Raw genomic sequence first — 27,303 nt, forward strand, 5'->3', positions numbered from 1 at the left:
GATGAAAAATAAATACAATATTTTTTACAAAGTAGTTTAAGAGAATATAATGCTTTATGTAAATTTCCATGTCAAATCATTGGAACTCCTAAAGTCCACATAATTATAAATGTTCTCTTATTATTTTATTTTCCTATTAATACATTGACTCAATTGAATGTTAATATTTTTAAATCTCAAAAAAACTATTAATAGAACACATGTGGCCATAGAACTACTGGAATGCATCATATCTGAACGTAGATAAAATATCAATAATAATTTTATATATTAAATAACATAGAAAAAATAGATAATATAGAAATGAATGTCTTCACATGGCCTCAAAATTCAACTTAAATTGTCATTCTTATGTTGTACTTGTACTCTATTCTACGAACGCAATTTTTTTCCATGAATATAAAATTTGGAGGTGGTATTCTTGGTGGACATTGCAACCAAAAATATTTAAAGATTTAAACATGGCTTATTTTTGGAATTTTGAAAATATTAAATTGGGATCTCTCCACATTAGAAAATTCTGTTTTAATAAAAGGAGATTTTATTTTGTTTCATTTATTAGAAAGGGATGTTGATACTAATCTTGTGGGCGAATGGAATATTAACAAAATTAGGTACAATTAAAAATTTAATTTTAATTTTTTTTAAGGTTACAAATTATTATTATTGTATTTTTCTTTTTGTAATCTAGAATCATTCTCAACTCCTCCAATAAGTAATGCCTCATCATTTGATATTCAATTTTAATCTTTCTATCTATATATTATTTATCCTTATGTTTCCCAAACTATTTTTATCTCTAGCAATCTTTCCATGATCTTTTCACCCTCTATTTTCTTTATATTATTCATTTTATTCACTCCCCCCTCACTCTCTCCTTATCTCTTATTATAATTATCTAGCACTCTTATTATTATTTCCTAGCCATTTCAAATCAATAATTCAAGATTCTCTCCCCCTCTCTCTTTACACCATGATTCTCTAATAAATGATTTCATGGATAAAAGTGATAAGTAATAACCTAATAGATCAATAACATCAATAATTGAATATTAAATTGTAACTTTGAATGAGTCTACATATATGAAGACAAAGTGATTATGCCCATAGTAAATTATACATTAAAGGATTATGTTGTGTTATATTTGTGAACTTTTATCTTTCTTGCAACAAATTTCAACAATATAGTATAACTTTCAATTATGAAATAAAGTTTTCAAAAAATCTGACATACTAATACTTATAATTGTCTTCTAATTTGCCTATGTATTGATTGAAATGGTAAAAAATAAAACTCCATAGTGAAAATAAGCAACAAGGTAAGAATTATTTGCAAAGTCAATTTTAATATTTCACTTTTAATAATCTTTAAATCAAACTATTATAAATCTACAATAAAACATTTCCTTCTCAAAATTGTGTCCATAATTCTGTACTTGAAGCTATATAATATTTTTACTCTTTCAACCCCTATGAAAAATCATCACAACATAATGTGAGTTCTTATTTTTTAATCATATTTATGGAGCATACTCATTCGCTCCCAATTTCAAATTTAATTATAGGATTTAATAGCTCATCTTGTAATTGAGAAATATATAGATAATAATAAAAATAATCTTATACACAAGGCAAAGAGAAACACTAACAATGAAAAGAAAAATTGGCATCACAAAGTCTGAAGTATAGTACAATCCCACCAACATCATTAACTAATATCATGAGCTGCATAAGTCCAATGATAAAATTAGGCAACAAATCCATTAAACCACAAATTCCCCAAATTGAAATAATTTCAATAGAAATCGGCCCATGCAACAGAGTAGATCTCAAATTCATTTCAATCTGTGTAAGCAAACAAATATAATTGAACCACCAAAGTTCTGAGAAATGAAACTTTTGAAGCAAATGATGTAAGGAAACTTGCAAGAAATAACATAACCATTTCCACATAACCTATAATAGTGTTGAAATAAATACAAAATTAAAATCCACATGCAAGATAACAAACAACATACCCACAAAAATGTGACACAAGATATAACCTGGGAAACCCTCATAGAGGGAAAAACCCAGTCTCCGAAAGCATCCATCACCATGTATTATTCAACAAAAACACCATTGCAATACAATCATGAAAGCCTTCAAAGCCATAGCCACTATTGAGAAATCGATGTGAACAAGCATGAATCCACACATCCCATGCCATGCTTCCAACTTTCACAAATGCTCCCTTGGCTACCTGTCAAACCTTGTCCTACTCGACTCTTTTCTTTTTTGCCTTTTGTCTTCTCCCTTACATCAACAACTACCCTTGTGGTTGCTTATATAGTAGCAAGTCCCACAAAACCACCAAGTGGTATTACATAAACCATGTGTTAAAACCAAGTGCTACCTAACCCATTGACCCCACATTTAATATTGAAATTTTAATTCTTTTCCCCAATATTAAATAATTACATGAAATATTATCACAATGTTACAATACAACTCATCAAGTATATCCCATGGGAATCTTTATATGTTGCACATCCATCTAGGTGCAACATTACATAATAAAATAAAATAATACAATATAATAATATTATGAAATGTGTGCAACACCCATTATTTCAACAATCTCTCACTTGTTGTATACATTGTATAGGGTCAATATGTAGCCACATAAATTAACAAGGGAGCAATCCCTCCTAGCCACCATCATGAATCAAAGAACACAAAGTGCTCCATCTTGATACCTGCAACAAAATCAAAGTATCAAGCATCTCAAACATGAATGATCTCACCTCCTATTGTGTCAGTGTCACCGAACATACATAGAAGCCATCCAAAGACAAATCCATCTAACTTGTCTCATTAGATGATCATCAAATCCTATACCAACTAAAACACCAAACACAAAAAACCTAATCCAAATGTAATCACATGTATCTATAGTTGTCAAAATATTCATACCTAAAATAGCACCCACGGCAAGTGCCAACCCATCCAACTATCCATACCTCCAAAGGTATACCAAGTGAATCTCACATCATCAACATATCCAATCTGTAACCTGTAATCACAAGCCTCAAAAGCAATACTTGCCACATATATACCAAGAAGCTCCCACTGCAAAAGATAATGTCAAATCTATAGCCAATCCACTCACAACATCTCAAAGAAGTGAATCCATGTAGTCTCAAGGACATCCACAACACATAAACCAATAACCTGCAAGAACAACTTTCATAAGAAGTCTCCAACACTCTCCCAAGCTCTCCACAACCAACAAAGGAAAGAGATTAAGGAATAACCCTGTCATCTCTCACATGACATGCATGAACACAAACTAGTGATCACAATCTCTAATCAATCTCAAATCTAATGAAATTGAAACCAAACATCCAGGAAGATAATCAAGACCAAAGAGAAACCATGCAAATCATAACCTGTATTATGTCCTTCTACACACACCTCTAGATGTGAACTGTACAAGTATGATCTCCTCCACAAAACCCCAACAAGAAACCACAATAACACTCAAACTATATTATATAACTAATCATGGATGTAAGCCTCTCACAAGAAGATCAAACTCATAAACCATTCCTATTCCAAGGAATATGCCCAACATAAAACCATCTCTCAATCTCAACTAGCATAATAGCATATGCAAAAAGAGATAACCAATGCTAAACCATCTCTCAAATGAACCCTCTAGAACTAACTAATGTATCGTAGCTCAAGATCTATATCCATGAAAGACAAGCATAAACATAATGCACCTGAGAGAAATAATGAGCTATACCTCTCAAGTACCAAACCGCCAAGTAGACCAAGAGTGGGAATGAGAATTCTCATCAAGATATCCAAGTCTCCAACCAAGACTCATCTAAGAACAATCTCCTCTCAAGTCCATATCAAGCAAATGTCCCTCGGACTCTCCTGTTGAAACCATCAACTATCCCAACAAATACTTCTCTAATCCAAGAGAAATCAACATCACCACTGTCTCTAAGTATCTATGAGCACCTGTAACCAATCAATCCATGCCAACTCCAAATGCAACATAGAAATATCATAAAGTATCTAGCTTATGATCAATGTACGCAATACCAAGAAACTAAACCAAGATCAATGTCAAAGTTATAACCATCATCTCAGGAACATAAACATGACAACATGATCTTACCATCTCAACCAAAGAGATAATATGCTCCATATGAACATACTATAACATGTCAAAATTCTAAACGTGTATCAAGAGTATATCATGGCATAATAATGAAACCATCCTCACACCAAGGATAACATGTCAAATGAAAGCATAAACCACACCTTTACGAAGAACCTTGTGAGTCCTCAAGATGCAACCATTTCCACACACCATGAACAAAATACCATCTCCACATACCATGAAGAACCATCTCCACACACCATGAAGATAACCAAGAACCCCATGAGTTCTCAAGATCTAACCATCTTCACACACCATGAAGATAACCAAATGCACCATGCAAATGTTAAAGATGCTTCTGCAGCAACAAGATCTAAGACAAACCTCCAACATCTGCAAACACTCAATAAATATATCAATTCCAACAACTCCCACTCAACCGTGGTACCAAGTCACCCATGGCATCATAAAATCCATCTCCTACATGAAGATCCCCCAAGTCTACACACACACAACCAAAGTATCAGTACCAAGTGAAACCAAGATCTCCAAACCCAAGAAGATACAAACCAAACCAGAAACTAATCATGCATTGTCACCTCATCACTGTCACAAGCTCCCACTAAACCATGTATCCAAGCTATCCATGACATCATGATGAAAAAACCATCCTCTAACCAGGAGAATCAACCAAGGCATCAAACCATCAAAGAATTTAAAGTGTACATCATGAGCTCCTCAAAAGAAATCAAATAACAATGATCCTCAACCAATAAGTTATACCACCATACCCAAATTGGAAATCCAAACCAATGAACATAAAGGTTGTACCTATATATCCAATTATTTCATGCCAAAATATATGGCACCATGATCACATCCATGAACCAAGCATCTGACTCTCAAAGTGTCTAACCTATCAGCATAAAATAGTCAACCACAATACTCCACCATGACTATACTTGGTAACAATATCTCATCCCTTCTGCATGAAGAAAAAGCTAGCAAATCATGTGACTTAGCGAATAGACAACCTAAATCTAAGCCACCAATCTGAATATACATCAATAATGAAAGATCAATGGGCAAAGACAACCCATATCCAAGCCATAAATGTAACCTGTAAGTATAGACGGCTTACAACACTGCACAACTTGCAGACCCAACAAGTCATTAGACATATTCAAATCAAATATTGATAACCATATCATCATAATCTGAAATATGAACTGAGTATACAATGACATCAAATCTTCAATCTCCAAACATACAATGTCATAAACTCACAATGCTACCATAGTCAATATATGTCATAAATTGTTCAAATTAATATCTCTAAATAAACCATGCCAAACTTGCACCAAATCTGAACCAATGTATAGAGCTCTCCAAGAGCTTTCTATTGACTACTCAAAATCCAAAATCTAACTTTGTATACCTAAGTTATGCCTTAATTTGTGCTCAAATTAAAAAACATATGACTTTATGGCTCTTAAAACCTGACAAAATATCAAAATCACATAACCAAACCTACACCGCATTGTAGCCCTTTGAATTAGTTTTCCAATGCCTATAAGAAATTTAAAATCTAATATCCTAAGAGAAAGTTATGGTTGTTTTACTAAGACAATCTTTTTACCATTTTCACTACGATTTTTTTGTGACGAAAATTCTGACAAGATTAAATTTGATGGTCATCATGGGCTGAAACTAAAAAATTCTTTCATTTACTCTGAACATGACTACTATATATCAAAACTTATGGAAACCTCGATCCAAATCCAATGGTGAGGTTTATTTTTACCCATGAGGTCATTTATGCAAGCTCCCCCCTAAAACCCTCATTTAAATGAAACATTCGAAAAATCTTTTTGTCAAACAATTTCACATGCCCAAGATCTACCAACATCCCATCATAATAGCAAACCCAAAACCATCAGATTTGCAATACACAATTCATATATCTTGCTCTTTCTTTTATCCTCTCGTGCATTCCCATGGACTCAATCTAGAGTTATAATAATAAAACTATAGCTATGATACCACTTGTAAGGAAACTTGCAAGAAATAATACAATTGTTTCCACATAACCCATAATAGATCTTAAATAAATATGGAATTAAAATCCACATGCAAAAGAACAGACAACACACCCAAAAAAATGTGACACAAGATATACCCTAGGAAACCCTCATAGAGGGAAAAACCCCGCCTCCAAAAGCATCCATCACCATGTATTATTCAACAAAAACACCATTTTAATACAATTATGGAAGCCTTCAAAGCCATAGCCACTACCAAAAAGTCCATGTGAACAAGCATGAATCCACACATCTCATGTCATGCTTCCAACCTTCACAAATGCTCCCTTGGCTAACCTGTCAAGCCTTGTCCCGCTCGACACTTTCCTTTTTTATCTTTTGTCTTCTCCCTTACATCAACAACTACCCTTGTGGCTGCTTATATAGTAGTAAGTCTCACAAAACCACCAAGTGGTATTACATAAAGCATGTGCAGCCTAACCCATTGACCCCACATTTTAAAATAGAATTTTAATTCTTTCCCCCAATATTAAATAATTAAATAAAATATTATCACAATGTTACAATACAACTCATTAAGAATATCCCATGGGAATCTTTACATGTTGCACGTCCATCTAGGTGCAACATTACATAATAAATAATATAATATAATATAACAATATTATGCAATGTGTGCAACACTCATTATCTCAACAGATAACTTGCAACTAATTGGTACAGAATTCCTTTTGCCCCACTTTTGTTCTGGCAATAACTTATGATGTTTTCAATACTATTACGTGCACAAAAAACCCATATAATTTTTCTATTAGAGTTCTACATTTTGTGAATGTTTCCAATAATTAAAGCTTGTTTACGTGATGGATGTCTATTTTCTTTTTTAATACTACATAGTAGTTACTAATGCATGTAAATATTTAAAACCTTACCAGATATCTCCTTCTCCATCCATACCATAATGTGAACGAAATTCCTTCCCACCAAAATGTCAATTTCTCCACATTGAAGCCAGGAAAGACTCTAAAATCTCCACTAAATACTTTTGCGATATAAGGATGTTGATATGGAACTCATCAAATAAAAAGAGCTTTGCATTAGTGGTGAATTAAGTGAGTATTCAAAGAATAATTTTGATCTAAAAAGGAGAATAAATGAAAATATCCTTCCCGAACTTCAAAACACAAATGTTATGATTAGGCATAATTAAACTTTAGGTATAAGAGACCATGTGGATGTGATTGTTTCTTGTGTTGCAATTGTTATTGTATCTATCAAGTTATATCTGACACTAAATGGGACTTATTTATGTATATACTTCACAAATTTAGATTTTCACAATAAAAACAATATGATATATCTGAATACCACCATCTAATATTTCCACTTCGGATGTTTTGACTCTCCTCCTAGATCCGATTTCAAGAACAAGAGATATACAATAGGAGATGCATTCACTTGAATAAGTAGTAGTGATACAAAATAATAAAGCATGACTATTACTAATAGGAGCAGAAGTTGGCACGAGAAAATGTAGTCGTTTAAATTTACAAGTGTGAGCTATACCAACATCATAATGGAGTTGCGTAGCCGCCGCCTCCAATGACACCAAGAGTACTCACAATATTTCTGAGGGCCACAGCATTAAGAAAAGTTGACATCTAGTTTGAGGGTTCCTTTGCGTCTTGATCGTCATTCAGCAGAGTGGAGCCTGTTGTATGTCGGAGTGACAGAGGACTACATCACTGGACAGGTGATGGCAGATATAAATACTCACCTATGGTAGAAATCAAATCAGAAAATAAAATAGGAACATAATGAAGGAGACGTGTTCACACCGAAAAACTAAAAGTTTGATTGCTTTTTTATTTTCACAGCGCCTGACACCGCCAAAGTGTCACAACATTCGGACAAAAAGTCTCACAATAATAAGCCTATCGGCTTAATAAATTGTAAATGCCATATGTTTCTGGTGTCTATGGTGTTTTGTTAAGGAAGTTCTAATACAAAAGATTACTAGCTTTTAAAACACAATAATTGGTTCTTTAAGACAAATTGGTAACAATGGGTGCAAGCGCCAAAATGGTTAATTATGGAAGCTTGAAATGAATGACAAATGGTCTGGTATAGTCAAATTTTAAGTTGTCATGTGTACGGTATTTAAAACATTCATGAGCTTAATTTTTTGGTTGATTTGAGATGTTTAATGCTAGTAGGGTTAAGTATGGTGATTTAGGAGAATGTTTTTAATGTTGACTGGACAAATTGTGTTTTAGTAAACATTTAGAAATATGTCATTTGTAAGGAGTGTTATTATTTTGTAGAATAAATGAAACATTCTTTCTTAATTGTGAATTTTTTGGTATATTAAAGGTGGCTTGCTATAAAAGTTGAAGATTATGATTATCTATCCAAATGTTGTTTAGCATATTTTAAAATTGAATTGATGTACAACTCTATTGAACATGGTATATGCTAATACTTCAAGAGTGTTTTCTTTGTGGTTGGTTGTAACTATGTTTTCTAACTATTGTTATCATAGATATTGTATAGGTATCACTGAATACAACATTAGCAGATAATGTATATCAATACATCAATGGAAATATATTTTTTATAATAAAATATTTTGAAAATTGTATTGTAATAATTTAATTTAAGATACAAGAGAACAATGTTAATCTTTAGAAATAAAATGTATTTAGTTAATTTTAAAAAAATATAGAAAGCTCTCCATTTCAAACTCTTATTAAATATTTGTATAATATTTTTAACAACTTCATACTTCAATTACAAATAATTGTGCTATAGGTATATAATTTTGTGGGTGTGCCTATGCAATTGATAGAAGAGATAGCAAACTCCTTTACCCAAACAACTTTGGAGGAATGGATAACCATAAATGACTCTACGTTTATATGCCTATTAAATGAAAGGCCATACAAAAATGAAATTACAATTACAACTAAAAAATTTTGATGAATAGTCCCTTCCTTATATCAAAAAAAATACAATAAAGTTACATATTCACAAAAAAAGGGGGTCGGGGGAAACAGCATCACCCCGCGAGTTCATACAGCCACAGGCCGGACATCAACTATTCATCAAAAAAAGCTTTTAGAAAACATTACAAAACATAGAAATCCTCAAGCTACCAGCACGGTGCCAGCCAAGGGAGGAGGATCATTATCATCAGAACCCCACCCGAGGTTGGGGTGAGTAGACGGCTCAAGGGGAGCCCAGCAATCATCAACAGCAGCAGCAGTATCTTCATCTTCCTCTCCCACAAGCCTGGGAGGAGAAATAGCTAAGTCCACCACTTGGGGTCTAAGTGTGCAGAGGGCTAACCGGTAGCAGAAGCAGCAGGAGGAGCCATTAGGGGGCACCCTGAACCAGACCTCCAAGGAGGTGAGGTAGAGCGGTGCAGCTGAGAGTGAGGCATGTGCGAGCGGCAAGCAGAACTACTATGTCCTCAACAGTGACTGCAAGGAGTACGATCACCAAAGGTCAAATTCGACAGAACACAAGCAATCGTACAAGGGGCATTTCCCCAATGAGCCAAAAGCTCCTATAAGTGAGCCACCTCCAAAGCCACCTTATCTGTTTGTACTTGAATCTGCAACATGACATTGTTATAAATACATGCTTTAGCGTACATAGCCACATTAATATCAAGTGTCTTGTTCACATAAATAATTGGATTACGATCTTTCCAAATGGTAAATAAGATCTCCAATCTGAAAGCATGCCATATCTGAGCGTACTTGAAGGGTATCTGAGTATTATCACCCATAACAACCATATGCTAAGAAAAAGGTTTTGGGTGGAAGGGGTAAAAAAGATCATGGATCCATCACTAGTAACACTAAGCTCGTCTACAGAACCAAAAAATGTGCAAAAAAATCTTTGGTAGACGACAGAAAGGGCAACGGGGGTCAGGAACTCCTAGGTGTCGTAGCTAAGGGCCCAATGGCAAGCCTTGGAAAAGAGTACACCAAGCGAAATGTGCAATTTTGGGTTTAGTAATGGCATGCCACACAGTGGAGAACCTATGACTCCAAGTATGGTGAGAAGATTGCAAATGCCAATGTTGGTTGAGAACAACCATGGGCAAGTGAGGCACCAGCCATGGTTAGCCCAGCCTATGCTTATAGTTGGTTATTGGGGTGTCTGAATACCACTTCTAGTCTTTCCATCAAGGGCAAGAGGACTGAATGTCCACTTTATGTAACAAATGTGTAGGCACCATAGAAACTAAAAGATCAAAAGTTTGTCGATTTGGACGAGTGAGCCGAAATTTCACTTTCATGTCCTCCCACGACCATGAACTCATATTAAGAAAAGATCTTTAGGGGTTTTGATGCCACATTTTAAAAAATGCAGAGCACTAGCCCCATGTACCTTAGCCAAGGGAACACCTTGTATAGCAAATAATGGTAACCACCAAAGATTATGCTAGTTCATGGAGAGCCTATCTCTTAACCCACTGCCAACCCAACGAAGCCAGGGCTTAACTACTTCCCAGGCTTTCCAAATACTCTTGGCAACAAAAGTACCCTAAATTTGGATAGATTCAATGGTGACAAGAAGAGTCTGAAACCCAATCCCCTTCCAAGTTGGCCGATGAACCGAAAAACCTAAAGAAATGCAATGTCTTAACAAAATCTTCCATGCTTCATTGTCAGAAAGAGCTCGAATCACCCATTTGGCACATAAAGTAGTACCTTGCTTCTAAATGGACAACAAGCCAAGGCCACCTGGCTATTTGGGAAGACAGCAGAAATCCCAGGCAACTCTATGAAAGCCCTGGTGAGAAGCGTCTGACGCCTAGAGGAAGTCACATAATAGGCACTCGAGCTTTTAAAATATTATGTAGTAATTAAAATAATATTAAAATATATTATGAAATGAAGTGTCTATTTATTAAGATGGAAACAAATACTTTTTAACTTTTTTTTGTTAACTATTCAAAGTGCCTTGCATTTTGACATTAAATAGGCAACATGAAAACTATGTTATGTACATGCTTGGCATCTACTACTCATAATAGTCAGAGAAATAAAGATGAAATGTTTTCTTTATCATTATTGAATTATTAAATTATTGTGTTAAAAATTATCATTATTATTATTGTGTTGAAAATTCGTGTATGGAATGAAAATTTTCAGTTAAAAATATATTTTATTAAATAATTAAAATTTTATTGAAAAAAAAGTTCTTAAAACCTATCAATTTATACCAAATAAAAATACCATACTTTACAACATATTTTAAATAATATTATTAAAAAATAAAATGGATAAATATAAATATTTAGAATTTTAAAATAATGTAATATAGTACATTGGATTATAAAAATATGGTAGATTTAAATGTTTCTTTTTAAAAAATTAATTAAAAAAATTATATTTATATTTTTCGACATTTGAAGGTAATAATTTGGCTTTTACACTAGTTCATTTCATTTTCTTGAATTCTTTAAAAGGGTACAAGCTAATCTCCAATAAAAAAGTACCAGTAGAACTTTTTTTTTCCAGATTCACAAAAGTTGTTTTCGACTACAAACTATGCAGCTCATGAAGATCGAACGCTAAATTTTATTCGAAAAAATATGATGTTTTCAATCTTTTGAATATTGGTTAACTGTTCATTTTTGTGGGAGAATAGCCGCATCCCTTCAAAAATATGTTCAATGAAAAAGTTTGTGCATATCTACAATGATCAAAGTTCAGAAGACCACATTTTGTTTGAGGCATTTTGCTAGACTGTCCACATGCCCTACGTGTGTTTCAGATTTTTGACACACATTGGGTAAACATGTAAATACAAACAAAATATTGATGCAAGGATTTATTCGTTATTGATCATTAATATACAACACAATCCCCTGATTTTAGGATTGCCTTGATGTTTGTTGTTTCCATGGAAAATGTGTGAAGATTACTCCTGCAAAAGCGGACCACATTAAGCCCTACCAATGTCCATCGTACAGTAAAAGGGCAAGGCTTTAAGAATAAGGTAAAGATTACACAAAACTTTCTTAGACCATTGTGGATTCAGGTGCAATGGTTAGAACGTGTATCGCATTATCAAAATTAGTGTTTAGGGAAAACTAAGAGCATATGTGCTTGGGGTGAGATGGAGAGTAGTGCAATATCTACGCAGAGAAAGTTTTCTTCCTTCTAATTGCAAGATACAGATTATAATATGTACCGAGTTTTTCATAATTGTTTAGGTGCCTTAAGGCACGTGATTTTTCATAGCTGTATAGGTGCCTTAAGGCACATGATTTTTTGGAACCTTGATGTCACGTCATAAAATTTTGCTTGAGCTATAACATATATCCCTGTATTATTTTCTATAGTTGTTTTTGTTTGAGCTATAACTTATTTTGCTGTACTATTAGTCCCTGCCAGGCAGGGAACTAATGTTTTTAGTAGTGATCCATCAATTAATTTGTATATCTCAAATCGCCTTATTCTTAAAGTTTAAAAATGATTTATTTTTCAATTAAGTTTTATACATTAATTTCTTTATTTTGATTGGCTGGCCCCCATTTTCCTAGGAGTAAAATTGATTTTTTGATGACAAAATTTTCAGAAGTTAAATTCCATAAACTTCTTCCAAATGTCTAGAATGTTGGTTGTTTGGCTTTCCGAGAGGATCAGATATCCTGATCCTACTATGTTCCTTCCTGTCACGCAATCACCTTATGCTTATCTAGGTCTAAAATAAAATCTGTGCAGAAGTAATATGTGAACTGCTTGTAATCTGTGCAAAAACACCATCAATTATGTCCTAAGAACACCGTAACCCTTGTCACTTTGAGCAACACAATTTGTGGCACCAATATTTCTGGATGGAAATTTTGAGAAAATTTGAGGAGCTGAAAGGTAAAAGTGACAAAACCCTTTAGCAATCTTTGAAATGCCTCTGGAATTTTCCGGCTGCATCTTTGCATTCAGCCCTTACGCTGATAACCCCATTCTCCAGCTTTGTCAAGATGCCCTACAACTGGTTGCTGAAGCATATGAGGATAAACACTGAGAGAAGTCCAGATAAATGGGAAAGAACCTCAAAATCTTTCACAATGGTTTTGCAGGCCGCCGAGGATGAAATCATTAAGATCAAATCAACACATAAAATAAGTTCTTTTAATATTTCAAATTGTAGTTGCTAAACTATATTTTATATTAAATAGTTTATGAATTCACAATTAAAGATCATTTTAAAATAATTTTTAATCAATTTTAATTTTTAGTGCTTATGTATAAGTGTGAATTTATTTATTGGATAATTAGTTTTTATGTATCATAGTCATGAATTGTAATGATTTAAATTTAAACATCAGCTTTGATATTATTGTCTTAAAAAATATTTTTTATGAGTTTCTCATAAGTTTTATATATTAATAACAATTGAACATGTTATTTAAAATATCAAAATATAATTTATGTTAGATTTTAGATTTTCTTTTATATTATTCTCTACTTTGCAACTATGATAGTTATCAAGCATATAGTTCTAAATTAGGTACTAATGAGATTAAGCCTAAAATTTTGATATTTCATACTAAATGTCAATATCAAGTTCTCAAAGAAACATATACTAACATAAGAGTTCTCAATCTCGTAAAAATAAAGTGTGTTTTAATCTTTTTAGAAATATGATAAGCTCCTATGTTTTAAACTTTTTATAAAAAACGATGTTAAAGAAAATAAAATAAAACTAGCAAAAAAAAATCATTTAATTTAACTCTATGTATCACATTACTTGAATAAATGTGTTTCTACCTTTCTTTTTATTTAATCGTAATATGGAATTAGATACAACATCCTGTAATTGTACAAGAAAGAAATTCCAATTTAATATCTAAAAAAATTAATGTTTTAGTTTTTGCAAATTCAGTTTTCATAGGCTTATGGTCTTGCTAGCCAAATACGGGATGATAAATTGTTGATCTCAGCTGAAAATTGTCCGACTGGTAGCTTGAACACTTTGACCTGCCAATATCCGTTTACACCATGGATGTCATGGATTTGTCTTCCATGCTACCAGGCCTTTTAGAAATAGGGAAGTCGTTGTGATCCATACAGTTGGGCCATTGCAGAATCAATAGACAAACAATCAGTCACACTATAGTTGCTATTCTCAAAGAACAAACAATCAGTCACACTATAGTTGCTATTCTCAAAGAACATTATATATGGATAAGAATGTGTTCTATGTACAAGATTTTTCTATTATCATTCATTTATTTTTCCTCCATACGCTTGATTACTAGTCATTCATGCTTACTAACTTATGAGCAATCATCACTTAGATTGTGATACTGCATCTACTTTGTGATATATCTTTAAGGATAACCATGGACTCTACTGCTTAACCTCCATCTTATAACATTTTTTCTTACCAAAATGATCTTTCTTCCTAAGCCATGTTATGAGTGCAAGATCATCACGACACATAGATTCATTCTTTTAGATCATCTTTCAAATATAGATTTTACATATCATGTTGTATATTTTGATAGGCATCTCTTACATCAATGACTTTATTTATTTATGGTTCATATTCATTCAATTAATGCTTCACTTACTGATTTCATAAGGCAGGGACTCAAGCTCTCCCAGAGCTCTTGTTTTCTATAGTTGCAAGAAATTTCTAGCATTGATCTATTACATTTTATGCATGGTGCCAGTTGTAAAAGTCATTTTTCATGGATTGATAGGCATCTCTTATATCAATGACTTTATTCATTTATGGTTCATATTCATTCAATTAATGCTTCACTTACTGATTTCATAAGGCAGGGACTCAAGCTCTCCCAGAGCTCTTGTTTTCTATAGTTGTTGCAAGAAATTTCTAACATTGATCTATTACATTTTATGCATGGTGCCAGTTGTAAAAATCATTTTTCCTCCCTGATTGAGAATTGGCTCAATAATGAACATGATACTCTCTAGTGGCCACCCTTAAGTCAACTTTGACTATTTCGCACTTTTAGTCTTGGAATGAAGCTTAGAGTGTGATGTTTAAGCCATCTGTTCTCAACTATCTTTATATGATTTATTCCTTCTTTGTCTTCAAGGCCAGGGCCAAACTAGAAAGAAGGGGATGACCAACAAGTAATGAATTGAATAGGGTATTGGGATGGTTATGGTAAAAAGGAGATCTGCATGTTTGCCAAACCAGATGGGTAGTGAGTGATCATGAACCTGGTAATGATCTGTCTATTTTGTTTGAAGAGTTCCATGTCATCCCAAAAGTTTCTAAAACGATTTGCTAGTTGGCCCAAAATACCTCATTGCGGCAAGTATGCTTCAGGAATAATGGAAGAGATCAATAGCTCTTCTTATTTGGTATATTTTTTCTGCGGGTACATGATATCATCAAGTAGTGGTTGTGCTTCAATCCCATTTAAGTGAGGAAGTTCCAAAAAGACATTTTTGAATGACCCACCTGTTTCCTCCCACAGTAGCGCATATGCTACAGCAGTTCCAGTCGAATGGGAGGACAAGCCTGGAAAGGGAAAGCCTTTCAATTCTGAACCAACCGAAAGTCCATCTGTAGCCATATTGAGCCACAAATCCCCCAATTCCACCTTATTCTAATGGTTCTCCCAATACTTCACCAAAATCTTTGTCAGAGAGGTTTGAGAGCATTTCGCAAGTGAGATCATCAAGACCCAGAAAGCTGCCAATGGCCAAGATCACTCTCCCAGTGCAGGGCACATACAGTGGACAAGCAGATGAAGCCAGAGAAGTTGAGGAACTGGTATCATTGAACACATGGAGAGAAAAAGAGTCGTTTGATGAGGTGTATTGCATGGAAGCTGAGAACATACAGAATCCTACTTCTCCAAGGGTTGGGCATGGAGGTCTCTTCAACTGCTTCAAGAACAAAAGTTTCAGATGCTACCCCTGTTTTATTCAAAAATCATGTTCATATCAGGATGAAGAAGTACAAAGTAGTCCCTGTTGAGAGTTTAAGAAAAGACCGACTACCCCTTCCTTGATTCCTGCAAAAAGAGGGATTCTTGGGATAATATGGCGCAAAATATCAAAAAACATCATGGTGATGAGGTCATAAGAGCTTGACATTTCATTTCATGCAGCCTAAAGTTTTTGATGTTCATTCTCTTGATTTGGGTATTAAACAACATCAAGTGAATCGTGTTCTAATACAGTGTAAGCTGTCAGATTTGAACGGGCTTGTGCAAAATAAAATATCACACGGCTGTAGAATACCAATGTGATTAGTGCAGGAAAAATTTTTAAAATAATTCTGACTTTAACGAATTGAAAAATACACCTCAGCTTTTAACTCTTTCCCTATCAGTATTATGTACATGCAACAGACATTACACCAATCCTCACACTAACCAAAAAGATCCCACCACTTAAGGGCATGGCCCTAAATATTTGAATTGTCAAGTTGAGTAGGCAACTATGTCGTAAGCACCTACACAATTATACACAGGATGCCGACTCTACAAGCTTGGGGAAACTAAACACCTTTACCCTAATTTGAAGTGCCTTATATAGAAATAGGGATTTTTTTGGGCCTTTAGAAAGCGATTGTGATGTTCTTTTCATCTTCAAATGCACCATCAACAACTCAATGTCAAAACACAACTCCCAAATTTGGGAAGAAGTCTTTAAGACTTGGAGCTTTGGAACCATGTAAGAATAGATATGGACCTTCTCAACAGCCCCATAATCTCTACTCAACCAAATTGGCTTCCACGAGAAAATGACAAAATAATTTGTGTAATAATTCATTAATTGAATAATATTGAATATGTATACACACGTACATGAGGCCTTGCTTAGATAGGCAAAAAAATGTAGGATTATACAAGATGTTGACATATATCTTAAACATATGTGATGAGACAACTCCTTTTGAAACAGATATTAAATGTCTAAATGACTAAAAGTAACAATGAGACATGAACTCATTATAACTACTACAAATGACACCTAAGATATAAAGAAAAGAAAACTAACTCAATTCCTAAGTACACATGTGAATGGGCTCTCATTAATGACTAGATAAGCTATAGCCTCATTCACTCTTAACACAATATTTTTTTTTTTAATTATATAAATAATATAGAATACATAAGCACACAAAAGAGGATGTACTCCTTGCAATCATTGAGGTTGACAATCACGGTGCTGTAGCACCATAAAGAAAATCACTAAGGTGTAAGGTAAAATAGACCCGATTACTAAAATTGGAGGGAGAGACATACTAGTGTGTATCGAAATCAGAAAGTTAAAGCCACTAGAGCACATACATAGACAAGAATAGAAAAGTTAGGAGGAGCTAATCACTAAACAAAATTAAGACAAATCCTAAATTTGTAGACCATTCCACAAATAATAAAGCAATTCATAAATAGAATAATTAAAAAGTGTTCCCATGAACTGGGAGTATAGTTGGTTAAAATTGAAAGAACTTCTGCAACAGGGAAAAGACAAACTCTGAATTTGACCTCTGCCAATGTAACCTCTATGTAGGTACTAATACTGACCATATTAGCAATAATCATACACTCATAAGCCATGGTTTGTTCAAAGTTACACTGATGGTTTGAAGTTTGAACGATAAAATAGAAGTAACGAGAAATGAATATCTGAGTAGCTATGATTACATTTAAGTTTTTAACAAATGCATATCCAAACACAAATTCACAATACACTCCGATTTTCATTTGAGTAAAATAAAAGAAAAAATTGCAGAAACACAAGAAGAAAATGAATTTCCAACCTTACACAATTTAAAATGTGATTGTATACATCCATTAAAGCAAACACTTCACATAGATTAATATTATAAATGACACTCATGTTTACGTTCATATCTTATAATGAACAGTACAGATAATAAATATGGAATAAGAATTAGTTTAACAAACAAAAACAATAATGGTCTAAAAATAAAAAATTTAAATTATTAAAGAAAGTCATTTTTAGCCTCATGGCTCAAAACGCACTCTATAGGTAACAGATATGAAATAAGTTTAACAAAACACAGACTAATAGTGCTGTACATATGCAAGTCCCAGAAGTGTCTCTTGCAATCACAACCGATGTCAAATGTTTTCAAGACTTAGTAGCAGCTTCTCCAAACCAGCGTCTTCTTAGAGCAAGTATCACATGTACCAATATAAGTAAAACTGGAACCTCGATTAAAGGTCCAATAGTCGCTGCTAGAGCTTCCTCAGAATCTATACCAAAACTTCCAACTGCAACAGCTATTGCTAGTTCAAAGTTGTTACTTGATGCAGTGAAAGATTGTGTGACAGACTGAGGATATGGGATTTTCAGAAACCTACAAAAAGTAATGGAGGAAAAGAAAACTATCCCAAAGTACAGTAGAAGAGGTACTGCAACACGAAAAACCTCACCAATGTTGCTGATTATTTGATGTGCTTGAATAGAAAACATCACAAATATTGTATAGAGAAGCCCAATAAGTGCCCATGGTCCAATGAAAGGAATAAACTTGACTTGGTACCACTGCTTCCCAAAGATGTATCGTAAAGAGAATCTAGTAATAATCCCTGCAACAAGGGGTACTCCAAGGAAAAGAAGTACACTTTTAGCAACATCCCAAGAATTGACATGTAATGAATGTCCCCTGGAAACTACTTTCAGATAGAAAAGAGTCACAGGGGTAAACAAGATGATTTGTAGAATAGAATTGACAGCCACAAGAACAGCACAAAGTTGACTGTCCCCCTTTGCTAGTTCATTCCAGATGAGAACCATTGCAATGCATCTTGCAATACCTACTAAAATGACACCAGCACGAAATCCTGGGAGGTCAGGCAGTGTTGCCCAAGCTAAACCTGTCATGAGGGCTGGGCCGATAAACCAATTCATGACCACACTTAGCAATAAGTTTCTGCCCAATTCCCTACTCTTTAACATCTTTCCAATAAGTTCGTACTGAACCTTACATAAAACAGGGTACATCATTACCCATAGACCAATGCATATAGGTAGAGACACTGAAGTAATTTCTGCCACTTGAAAAGAATTTTTTATTCCCTTTACATAGTAACCAATAATTACTGCCAGCACCATGTCTATCAGTATCCAGACATAAAGGAAACGATCAAGGAAGGAAAGCCGTTGGAAAAGACCTCTCTCTGGAAATAATTATTCCATAGGGTAAGAACCAAATACAAACTTGTTACACAAAACAAAAAAGAAATAAACTTATGTCCAAGTACTGCTACACTTTGATTAAAGAAATAAATGCAGTTCTAATCGCTGGAACAAATGGCAACTTGTCTTTAGAATCTTGAATTCGGGTTAGGCAAACACACTTTCAGAAAACATTATTCAAGATTTTAATTCTATTTCACAAACCCGAGCACCTGAGACAAAATTAGCAACACACAAAAAATGCCTTGGTCAAAATCAGTTACATTACAAGTAAAGAATGATTATATTTCTTATCTGCGAAATCAAGTAGAAATTTAAAAAAGGGTGTGTGATGGTTTATGACTCATAACACTTATGCCGACATCAATGACTATTCTCATGGCACCTATAATAGATCAGGGATTGTTAAATTTTATAGTTTTCTTACCATTGATATCAAATAATAAATCATGACTGACAATTACAGTTCTTGCTACAGTAATATCATAACAAGAATCAATCTACTTTAAATAGCATTCCTTGATCAGATGACAATCTTCTTCATTCATCTGATAATCAACATGTCCTGCTCGAAACGTCAAAGTCAATTTAAATAAAAAGTGTTTTCAAATAACTTTTAAATCCTGAAGTTGAGGCAATAAGTAATTCAAAGACAAACTCTATAATCAAATTAGACATTGTCACAGGCAAAAAGCTTCTTCAATGTTACCAAAAGAATCTTAAAAAGTATAGCAACTTAGTGGTAGGCTTCAAAAATAAATTCAAGATGGACATATTCTTAAATAGAATTACTTTGCAATGAAGCAAACTAGAATGAATTAGCACCATGATCGCCAAGAGACTGGTACTGGTACTGGTACAAGAGACTAGTATTTACTATCAGTACATTCGTTTTTAAAATATAGGAGATGGGTATGCAGTTACTATTTTTTGTCATATTTATTAAGTTTATTAAATTAATAAATTGCCAACGTTAAAACTGAAAATAACATAACTTTAGACTCTCAAAACAAGAGTACTGTTAAAGTTTAAATTTAAGCTTTAAACACACAAATATCAGAGTCAGAGTGTTCGTACTACATAACTGATATTATATAGAGAAATTTAGAAATTTATTAAATTAATAAATTGCCAACTTTAAAACTGAAAATAACATAACTTTAGACTCTCAAAACAAGAGTACTGTTAAAGTTTAAATTTAAGCTTTAAACACACAAATATCAGAGTCAGAGTGTTCGTACTACATAACTGATATTATAACTGATAGGCATCCAAAAAGCAAAAAAATAAAGATAAAAGGTCTATTGTATACGTATTTCATCCATCTCTAGGTCCCTAGCTATTATGCTCTCCAAATATTCATCACTCTCGAACTCAAATTCCTCTATTGCTAGAAGATTTCTGGCTAAATCACTGAGGCCATCCTCTTTAACCCCTTTATCCACAAAAGCTGCATTTTCTCTTTTAGATGAAATTTGGTCCCGCTAGTCTTTAAACTTTTTTGTTGAATCCATAAGTGATGTCATGCAGTGAAGCTTTTGGCAAGCCAATTCTAAATATGAAATGATGATGCCATGTGTCATATTCCCATCAAACCTTCATTCATATTTGGAGTGCCATAAGTGATTGAATTTATGTTGAAAGGCATGCCTACTTAGAAGTTATCCGCCATCTTAGTAGAGATATTGAGACCAGCCATTACGATGTGGCAAATTTGAAATTACTTACCAAAGATGGTGCAGAATCCTTTTATGGGAATGTTCCTAAAAGCATCTCACCAAATGCAGCCAATTTTCACGTTGACCAATCTCATGGATTCCAAGATATTAAAGTTTTGATTTTTATAAGCCAAATCATGGAAACTATTAAATTAAAGGTTTTATTTACTCGAAATGGAATTATATTTTTGGGTTTTGGTCATAATCACATCTTTATCAATCTGGCAAATTTTAATGATGAATAATTTTTAGAATTAAAATTCATGGATATTTTCACTCTTCCAGACTCAAAGATTTATCAGAAAGCTGGTTAGTGGGCATGCAAATATAACTAAAATCCTTTCAGAAGCATAGCTCTGTCATCAAATGAATGTTTTTTCTGAGCAAGTTTGAATTTGGGTGCTCTCAAATCCTAACTTCCTAACCTCAAAATTCTCAAGTGCTCTCAAATCTTGACTATCTAACCTTTCGATGTTTAAGCATTTCAAAAGAAAGTTGGCTCTGCTAACTGCATGAAATGTTGTCAAACATGAATGCAGCATTGTGCTCAACTTCATTATCCTTGTCATATCCTTCTTGACTGCAATACATGTTTTTGGAGCAGTGTATGGTCATACTACGGAAGTAATTGGAAGATATTTGCTTGTTATCAATAGTGATCAAAAGATCAATTTATTTAAACACTGTTTCCTTAAGAAACAATTGTAAAGAATAGAAACATTTTATTCCAGAATTCTAATATTTACAGAAGATTACAATAGATTACCATTAGATACTAAATAGAGATATTAGAAATTATCTGTTATCGTAAAACCCTCCCTTAATGGTTAATCTATCTAGAGCACAAAGCTATCAAAAAGCATAAAAGTCAGATTTTGTTTGCTTAAGGTGCTCCGTCCACACTGTTCGCTATGGGCTGCAAACTAGATTGCTTAGATAGGGCAGCTAAGCACTTTGGGCATTCAACCTTCATGTGCCCAAACTTGTGGCAATAGTTGCATTGAATGTTTTTCTTCCGGAAGCCTTCTAAATCTAGAGCAGAGGGTGTTTGCTGAGAAGACTACTGAAACTGGCCTTTATCCTTCTGAAAGGATTTGGCAGCAAAGGCTTGCTCTGTGGGGGTGGAACTGGAACTGCTACCAAACTGTTGTTTCCACCGATCTTGTTAAAGAAAAAGTGTGTAGAGATCGGTGAACTTCAGATCAACACCAGATGACGTGATGTTGAGAATCTCGATAAAACGCTCGTAGGACTTTGGTAAACTCTAGAGAGTGATAACCACAATGTCCTCTTCCTCCATCTTGTGACTGATGGCAAGTAACTAATCATGGATTTCCTTAATCCTATTCAGGTGAGCCTAGAGCGAGGTTTGCTCATCCATGATAATAGAAAACAGAGTGTTCTTCAAGAAGAAGGCTTTGCTTTTGTCAAAAGTCTCATGAAGACCTTTGAGATGTGCCCATATCTCGGCAGCTGTCTTGCCAGATGGAATCTGAGAGGGTCGATCATCAGCTATGGACAAATTGAGAAGCATCATAGCCTCCCGATTATTCAAATTTCATGAATCCTGATCAGTACCAAGGGCAGTCGGATGCTATGTAACACCCAGAACAATTTGATTAGTATTCCAATATTCAAAAATTGCTATGATTCATTGCTTCCAAGTGCCATAATTCCAACCATTGACTTTTTCAATTGCTCTTAAGCGGAATATTGGCCAATGATGCCATAGCACATTTTTCAACGAAAAAGTGTGAAAATTTGTGAAGGCACGTTCTTCAAGGCAAAAAAATGGACGACCCAGATAATCAAAAAGATGCACAAAAGAGAGATGGAAGAAACCCAGAAAGAATAAGTTGTCGGTTTTTGGATATGCTGGCTTGAAAATTGAGGCATGCAAATCGAGGCACACAGAAAAATCAGGCGACAACCCAGTTGAGCTCTTGGAAAACTCACCAAGAATTTGAAATTAGAAAAAAAAATTGAAATAAAAAACTAGAGTTTTGAGCAAAATCCTAGCAAAAAAAATGGCGATTTTCTAGAAAAAAATCGTCAGATTTTTCATAGAATATGGACTAACTGATTGAGAGGGCATTGGAGATGAGGATTTTGACACCAAAAAATGGTGTTACAGGTGTGTTTTGTTGCAAATATAGGAAAAAATGACTACAAAAAATGGCTCGCAATTTTCCAGTAAAAAACAAGCCAGAGAAAAACGACGCAAGCAAAAATAGACGCACAAAATATCAAAGGTCACTAAAGGGATGCAAAAAATAACAAACGCGAGCAAAGCTGAAGTCACGTTTTTGCATATTCAAGCTTGAAAAAAATGGCGAAAATAGGGGGCAAAATTGTGTCTTGGAAAGACAACACTGCACAGAAAAAATTTGCCTTATAACCCTGCTAATGATTTTTATCAATATGATCTCTCAGATTGAAAACCTTTAGTCAAATTACAGAGAGAATTGGACGAAAATAAGTATGTAAATAATTTTGAAAATAAAAGGCAAATAATTTCAACCAAGAAATTATATTTATTTTCAAAAAAATTTAGAGTATTGCCTTTGATACCATATTACAAAAGGAATTGGAAAATATTTGCTTGTCATTAACAGTGATCAAGAGATCAATTTATACAAGAGAAGAATGATGTTTCCTTAAGAAACAATCGTAAAGAATAAAAACATTCTATTCTAGAAACAGAAAACTAAATATTAGAAACATTCTAATATTTACAGAAGATTACAATAGATAACCATTAGATACTAAACAGAGATAATAGAAATTATCTATTATCGTAATAGGCCATGCATCAAAGCATTTTGGAATGGAAAACAATGTTCGTTGAAGCATTGTAATTGCAATGAATCTAGACACGACATAGCCAAGTCATGGGAACCAAGGTTGGCCTACTAGCAAAGTGCTCACCAAGTCAGCAAGTTTTGGCCACCTTTACAAGCCAAAACATGTCACCAAAAAACTCTTAGATTTATTAGTGAGGTTTTGCAATAAAGTAGGCAAATTGATTATTAAATCTCCCCCCGTGTGCAAGAAAAAAGGCCTTGCATGGCAATGAAAGCCCATTTTCATATTAAAAAGGCCTCTCCTCCCATTTTCATATTGAAAAGGCCTCTCCCCATGATTGAAAGTTGTCGGGTGGAACAGTGATGTGCATGAAATGTAGATATTGCATGTGTTGATTTTTTGTACCTTAACAAAATTCCTTTTAGTGTTGCGACTAGTCCTTTATTGGGACAATTTGGTTACTGGATTGACAATTGGTGGAAAAGGCTACAAGGTGTCTTATTGCAAAGACTTGAGTGAGAGGCTAGTTTATACTTTATGCTAATCTATAATTATAGCAATTTATGTTAAATTTAGACTATTTTTTGTTTAAAAATTACCATTGTGTACTTAGTTTCACTTTGTACTTGTAGGTTGCTCTTAAATGCAATTGAAATGTAAAAGGTAGTAGTGGAAGAACAAAAAACAAAATGGAAAAAATATGGCTGCACTATTCTTTCTAATGGACAAATAGATGGCAAACACTACATTATTAATTTTTCCATAGCTTTAATGGTCAAGTTGCTTTTTTGAAATCAATGGATGCCTCCATCAAAATAAAAAATGCAGAAACATTGTTTCTAATGTCGGTGTAAGTTGTCATGGAAGTCAGCATAGAAAATATGGTACAAATAAAAACTAATGGTGCAGCAGCATATATAGCGGTTGAGAGAATCTTCCAAGACAAACACATGACACTTTTGGGGTCACCTAGTGCAACACATGACCATGACCTTCCTTTGGGAACATAAACAAACTTAAGTGAGTGACCATTTTTAGATAATGCAAGGAGCATCACATAAACTATATACAAACACCCATCGGGTTCTTCATTTGATAAGAGATCACATCCGAGAGAAAGAGTTGAAAAGATCAGGTGCCACAAGATTTCCAACGATCTTCTTAATATTGCAAAGCATTATTGGTTCATTGGTAGCTTAGAAACAAATGTTTGTAAGTCAAGCATGGCTAGACTCATCTTATTCAAAGAAGGTTGAAGGAGAGGATTGCAATCATAGCCTTTGACAAATTGTTTGCACAAGGGGCTATTGAGATTTTGAAGGTAACTTCAAAGATTCAAATTTGAATTCAAATTGACTTTTTTTTTTAAATTTAAGTCTTACATTATAAATTTGTAACTTTAATCTTTTTTATTTCTAAATTGTAGGTGTCAGACAGTGATATCTGTCGTGGATAACATGAAACCCATCAGCAAAGTCTGTCATAAGTAATATGAATCTCGACCACTTAAGTTGATCAATCATAATGCATATTGACTGTCAAAATTCCATATACATAATAGAGATGTATGTATACGTATATGTATGCATACATCAGAATGAATACATGTACGTATATATATGTTTCTTATTAAGATAATATCTTATACTTTCTATAATAGTCAACTACTTGTCTGTAGTCCGTCTTTCAGTCTAGATAGGAATGTTTCCTATCCCGTCTCTTTTTTCTTCAGTCCAGATAGGAATGTTTCCTATCTTGTCTCTAGTTTTGTTTCTAATTCTGTCTTCAGTCTACGTTGTTTCTTTTAGAAACGACGTCCTTGTAATTCTTTATAAGGAACACATTTGTTCCTTTGTTAATCAATGAATCATCCGAAAATCCGTTAATCTACCAACTCTTCTTGAATCTTGTAACATGATATTAGAGCCATGATAAGGAATTTTTCGAAAAATTTATAATTTCTTTTGAAATTATGTGCACACCACGACAGTCGTCTCTTTTTTGCAGCCTCCTGGTCTGCAAAATCCGTGCCTGTATCCTTGGGAAAGCTCGCAATTTTTTTCTGCAAATCACGTCCAAATCACACGCGTTTGAAGCAACTCACATCCATATATTTTCCAGCTCATTTGACAGCAAAATCGCGATTATTCTTGGTGGGTTTTTCGAGAGCTCAATTGGGTTGTCGTCTGTTTTTTTTGGGAGCCTCGATTTTTGTGCCTCAATTTTCGAGCCAATGGATCCAAAAAACGACAGCAGATTCCTTCTGCGTTTTTCGAGCTCTCTTCTGGGTCATTCCCTGATTCTTCTGGGTCTTTCGTATGTTTGCCTCGAAGAACGTGCCTTCACAGATTTTTACAATTTTTCATTGTAAAACGTGCCATGGCATCTCTGACAAATATTCTGCTCGAACATAATTCCAAATTCAATGGTCGCAATTATGGAACCTGGAAGCAGCACATCATCGCAATCTTCGAATATCGAAACACCGATCAACTTGTTTTGGGTGTTACGCAGCGTCCGACTTCTCCGAGTCCTGATCAAGGCGAAGCTGCATTTTTTGCCTTCTGAATCTGTTTCTATTTTTATGGGTTTGTTGATTTTCTCCTCAAAAATCATTTCAAGTTGTCTGTAATACGCAAGGTTGTGTGAGATTCTGGGTTTGTTGATTTTCTCCTCAAAAATCATTTGAAGTTGTCTGTAATACGCAAGGTTGCGTGAGATTCTGGGTTTGTTGATTTTCTCCTCAAAAATCATTTCAAGTTGTCTGTACTACGCAAGGTTGTGTGAGATTCTGGGTTTTACCGTTTTTTCCACAAAAACGAAGTTTTGTAAATGCAACTTATTTTGAGTCATAGCTTTCTTCTGGCAAAGCTTCTTGGTTTCTGCATTCTGTAGATCCGGGGAGGGTCTCAGTTATCACAGAATGCTCCGACATCCGTACGTTGACCATTAAGGGAGGGTATTAAGATAATATCTTATACTTTCTATAATAGTCAACTACTTGTCTGTAGTCCGTCTTTCAGTCTAGATAGGAATGTTTCCTATCCCGTCTCTTTTTTCTTCAGTCCAGATAGGAATGTTTCCTATCCTGTCTCTAGTTTTGTTTCTAATTCTGTCTTCAGTCTACGTTGTTTCTTTTAGAAACAACGTCCTTGTAATTCTTTATAAGGAACACATTTGTTCCTTTGTTAATCAATGAATCATCCGAAAATCCGTTAATCTGCCAACTCTTCTTGAATCTTGTAACATTTATGTGGTGTATATCAGACAGTGAAGCATAGATACATCTCTGTAATGTAAGACAGATATCAAAGCTAGAACACAAATTATTTATATCTCTGAAATGTAATTACAAATAATAACATCATACAAGATTCAGATTTACTTCTCCTGAC

The 27,303-nt window shown here is 34.1% G+C and overlaps 1 protein-coding gene and 1 long non-coding RNA gene across 2 annotated transcripts in view; one reads left to right on the forward strand and one right to left on the reverse strand.

Moving 5' to 3' along the window:
- Positions 1–12,124: 12,124 nt before the first annotated feature.
- The window catches only part of LOC149577287 (uncharacterized), a 47,128-nt gene continuing 31,949 nt past the window's right edge, over positions 12,125–27,303 (forward strand). Inside the window, exon 1 of the long non-coding RNA XR_016362984.1 lies at positions 12,125–12,219. This is a non-coding gene — a long non-coding RNA (uncharacterized LOC149577287). The remainder of the gene's footprint in view (positions 12,220–27,303) is intronic.
- The window catches only part of LOC149577288 (uncharacterized), a 90,823-nt gene continuing 81,658 nt past the window's right edge, over positions 18,139–27,303 (reverse strand). Inside the window, exon 3 of the mRNA XM_089823191.1 lies at positions 18,139–19,366. Coding sequence (XP_089679317.1) covers positions 18,315–19,366 — 1,052 coding nt within the window. The 3' untranslated portion in view covers positions 18,139–18,314. The remainder of the gene's footprint in view (positions 19,367–27,303) is intronic.

Source organism: Cupressus sempervirens, chromosome 1 (assembly GCF_028749045.1).
Source record: "Cupressus sempervirens isolate cs-2001-9-10 chromosome 1, ASM2874904v1, whole genome shotgun sequence".
In the NCBI taxonomy this organism is placed as follows: Eukaryota; Viridiplantae; Streptophyta; class Pinopsida; order Cupressales; family Cupressaceae; genus Cupressus; species Cupressus sempervirens.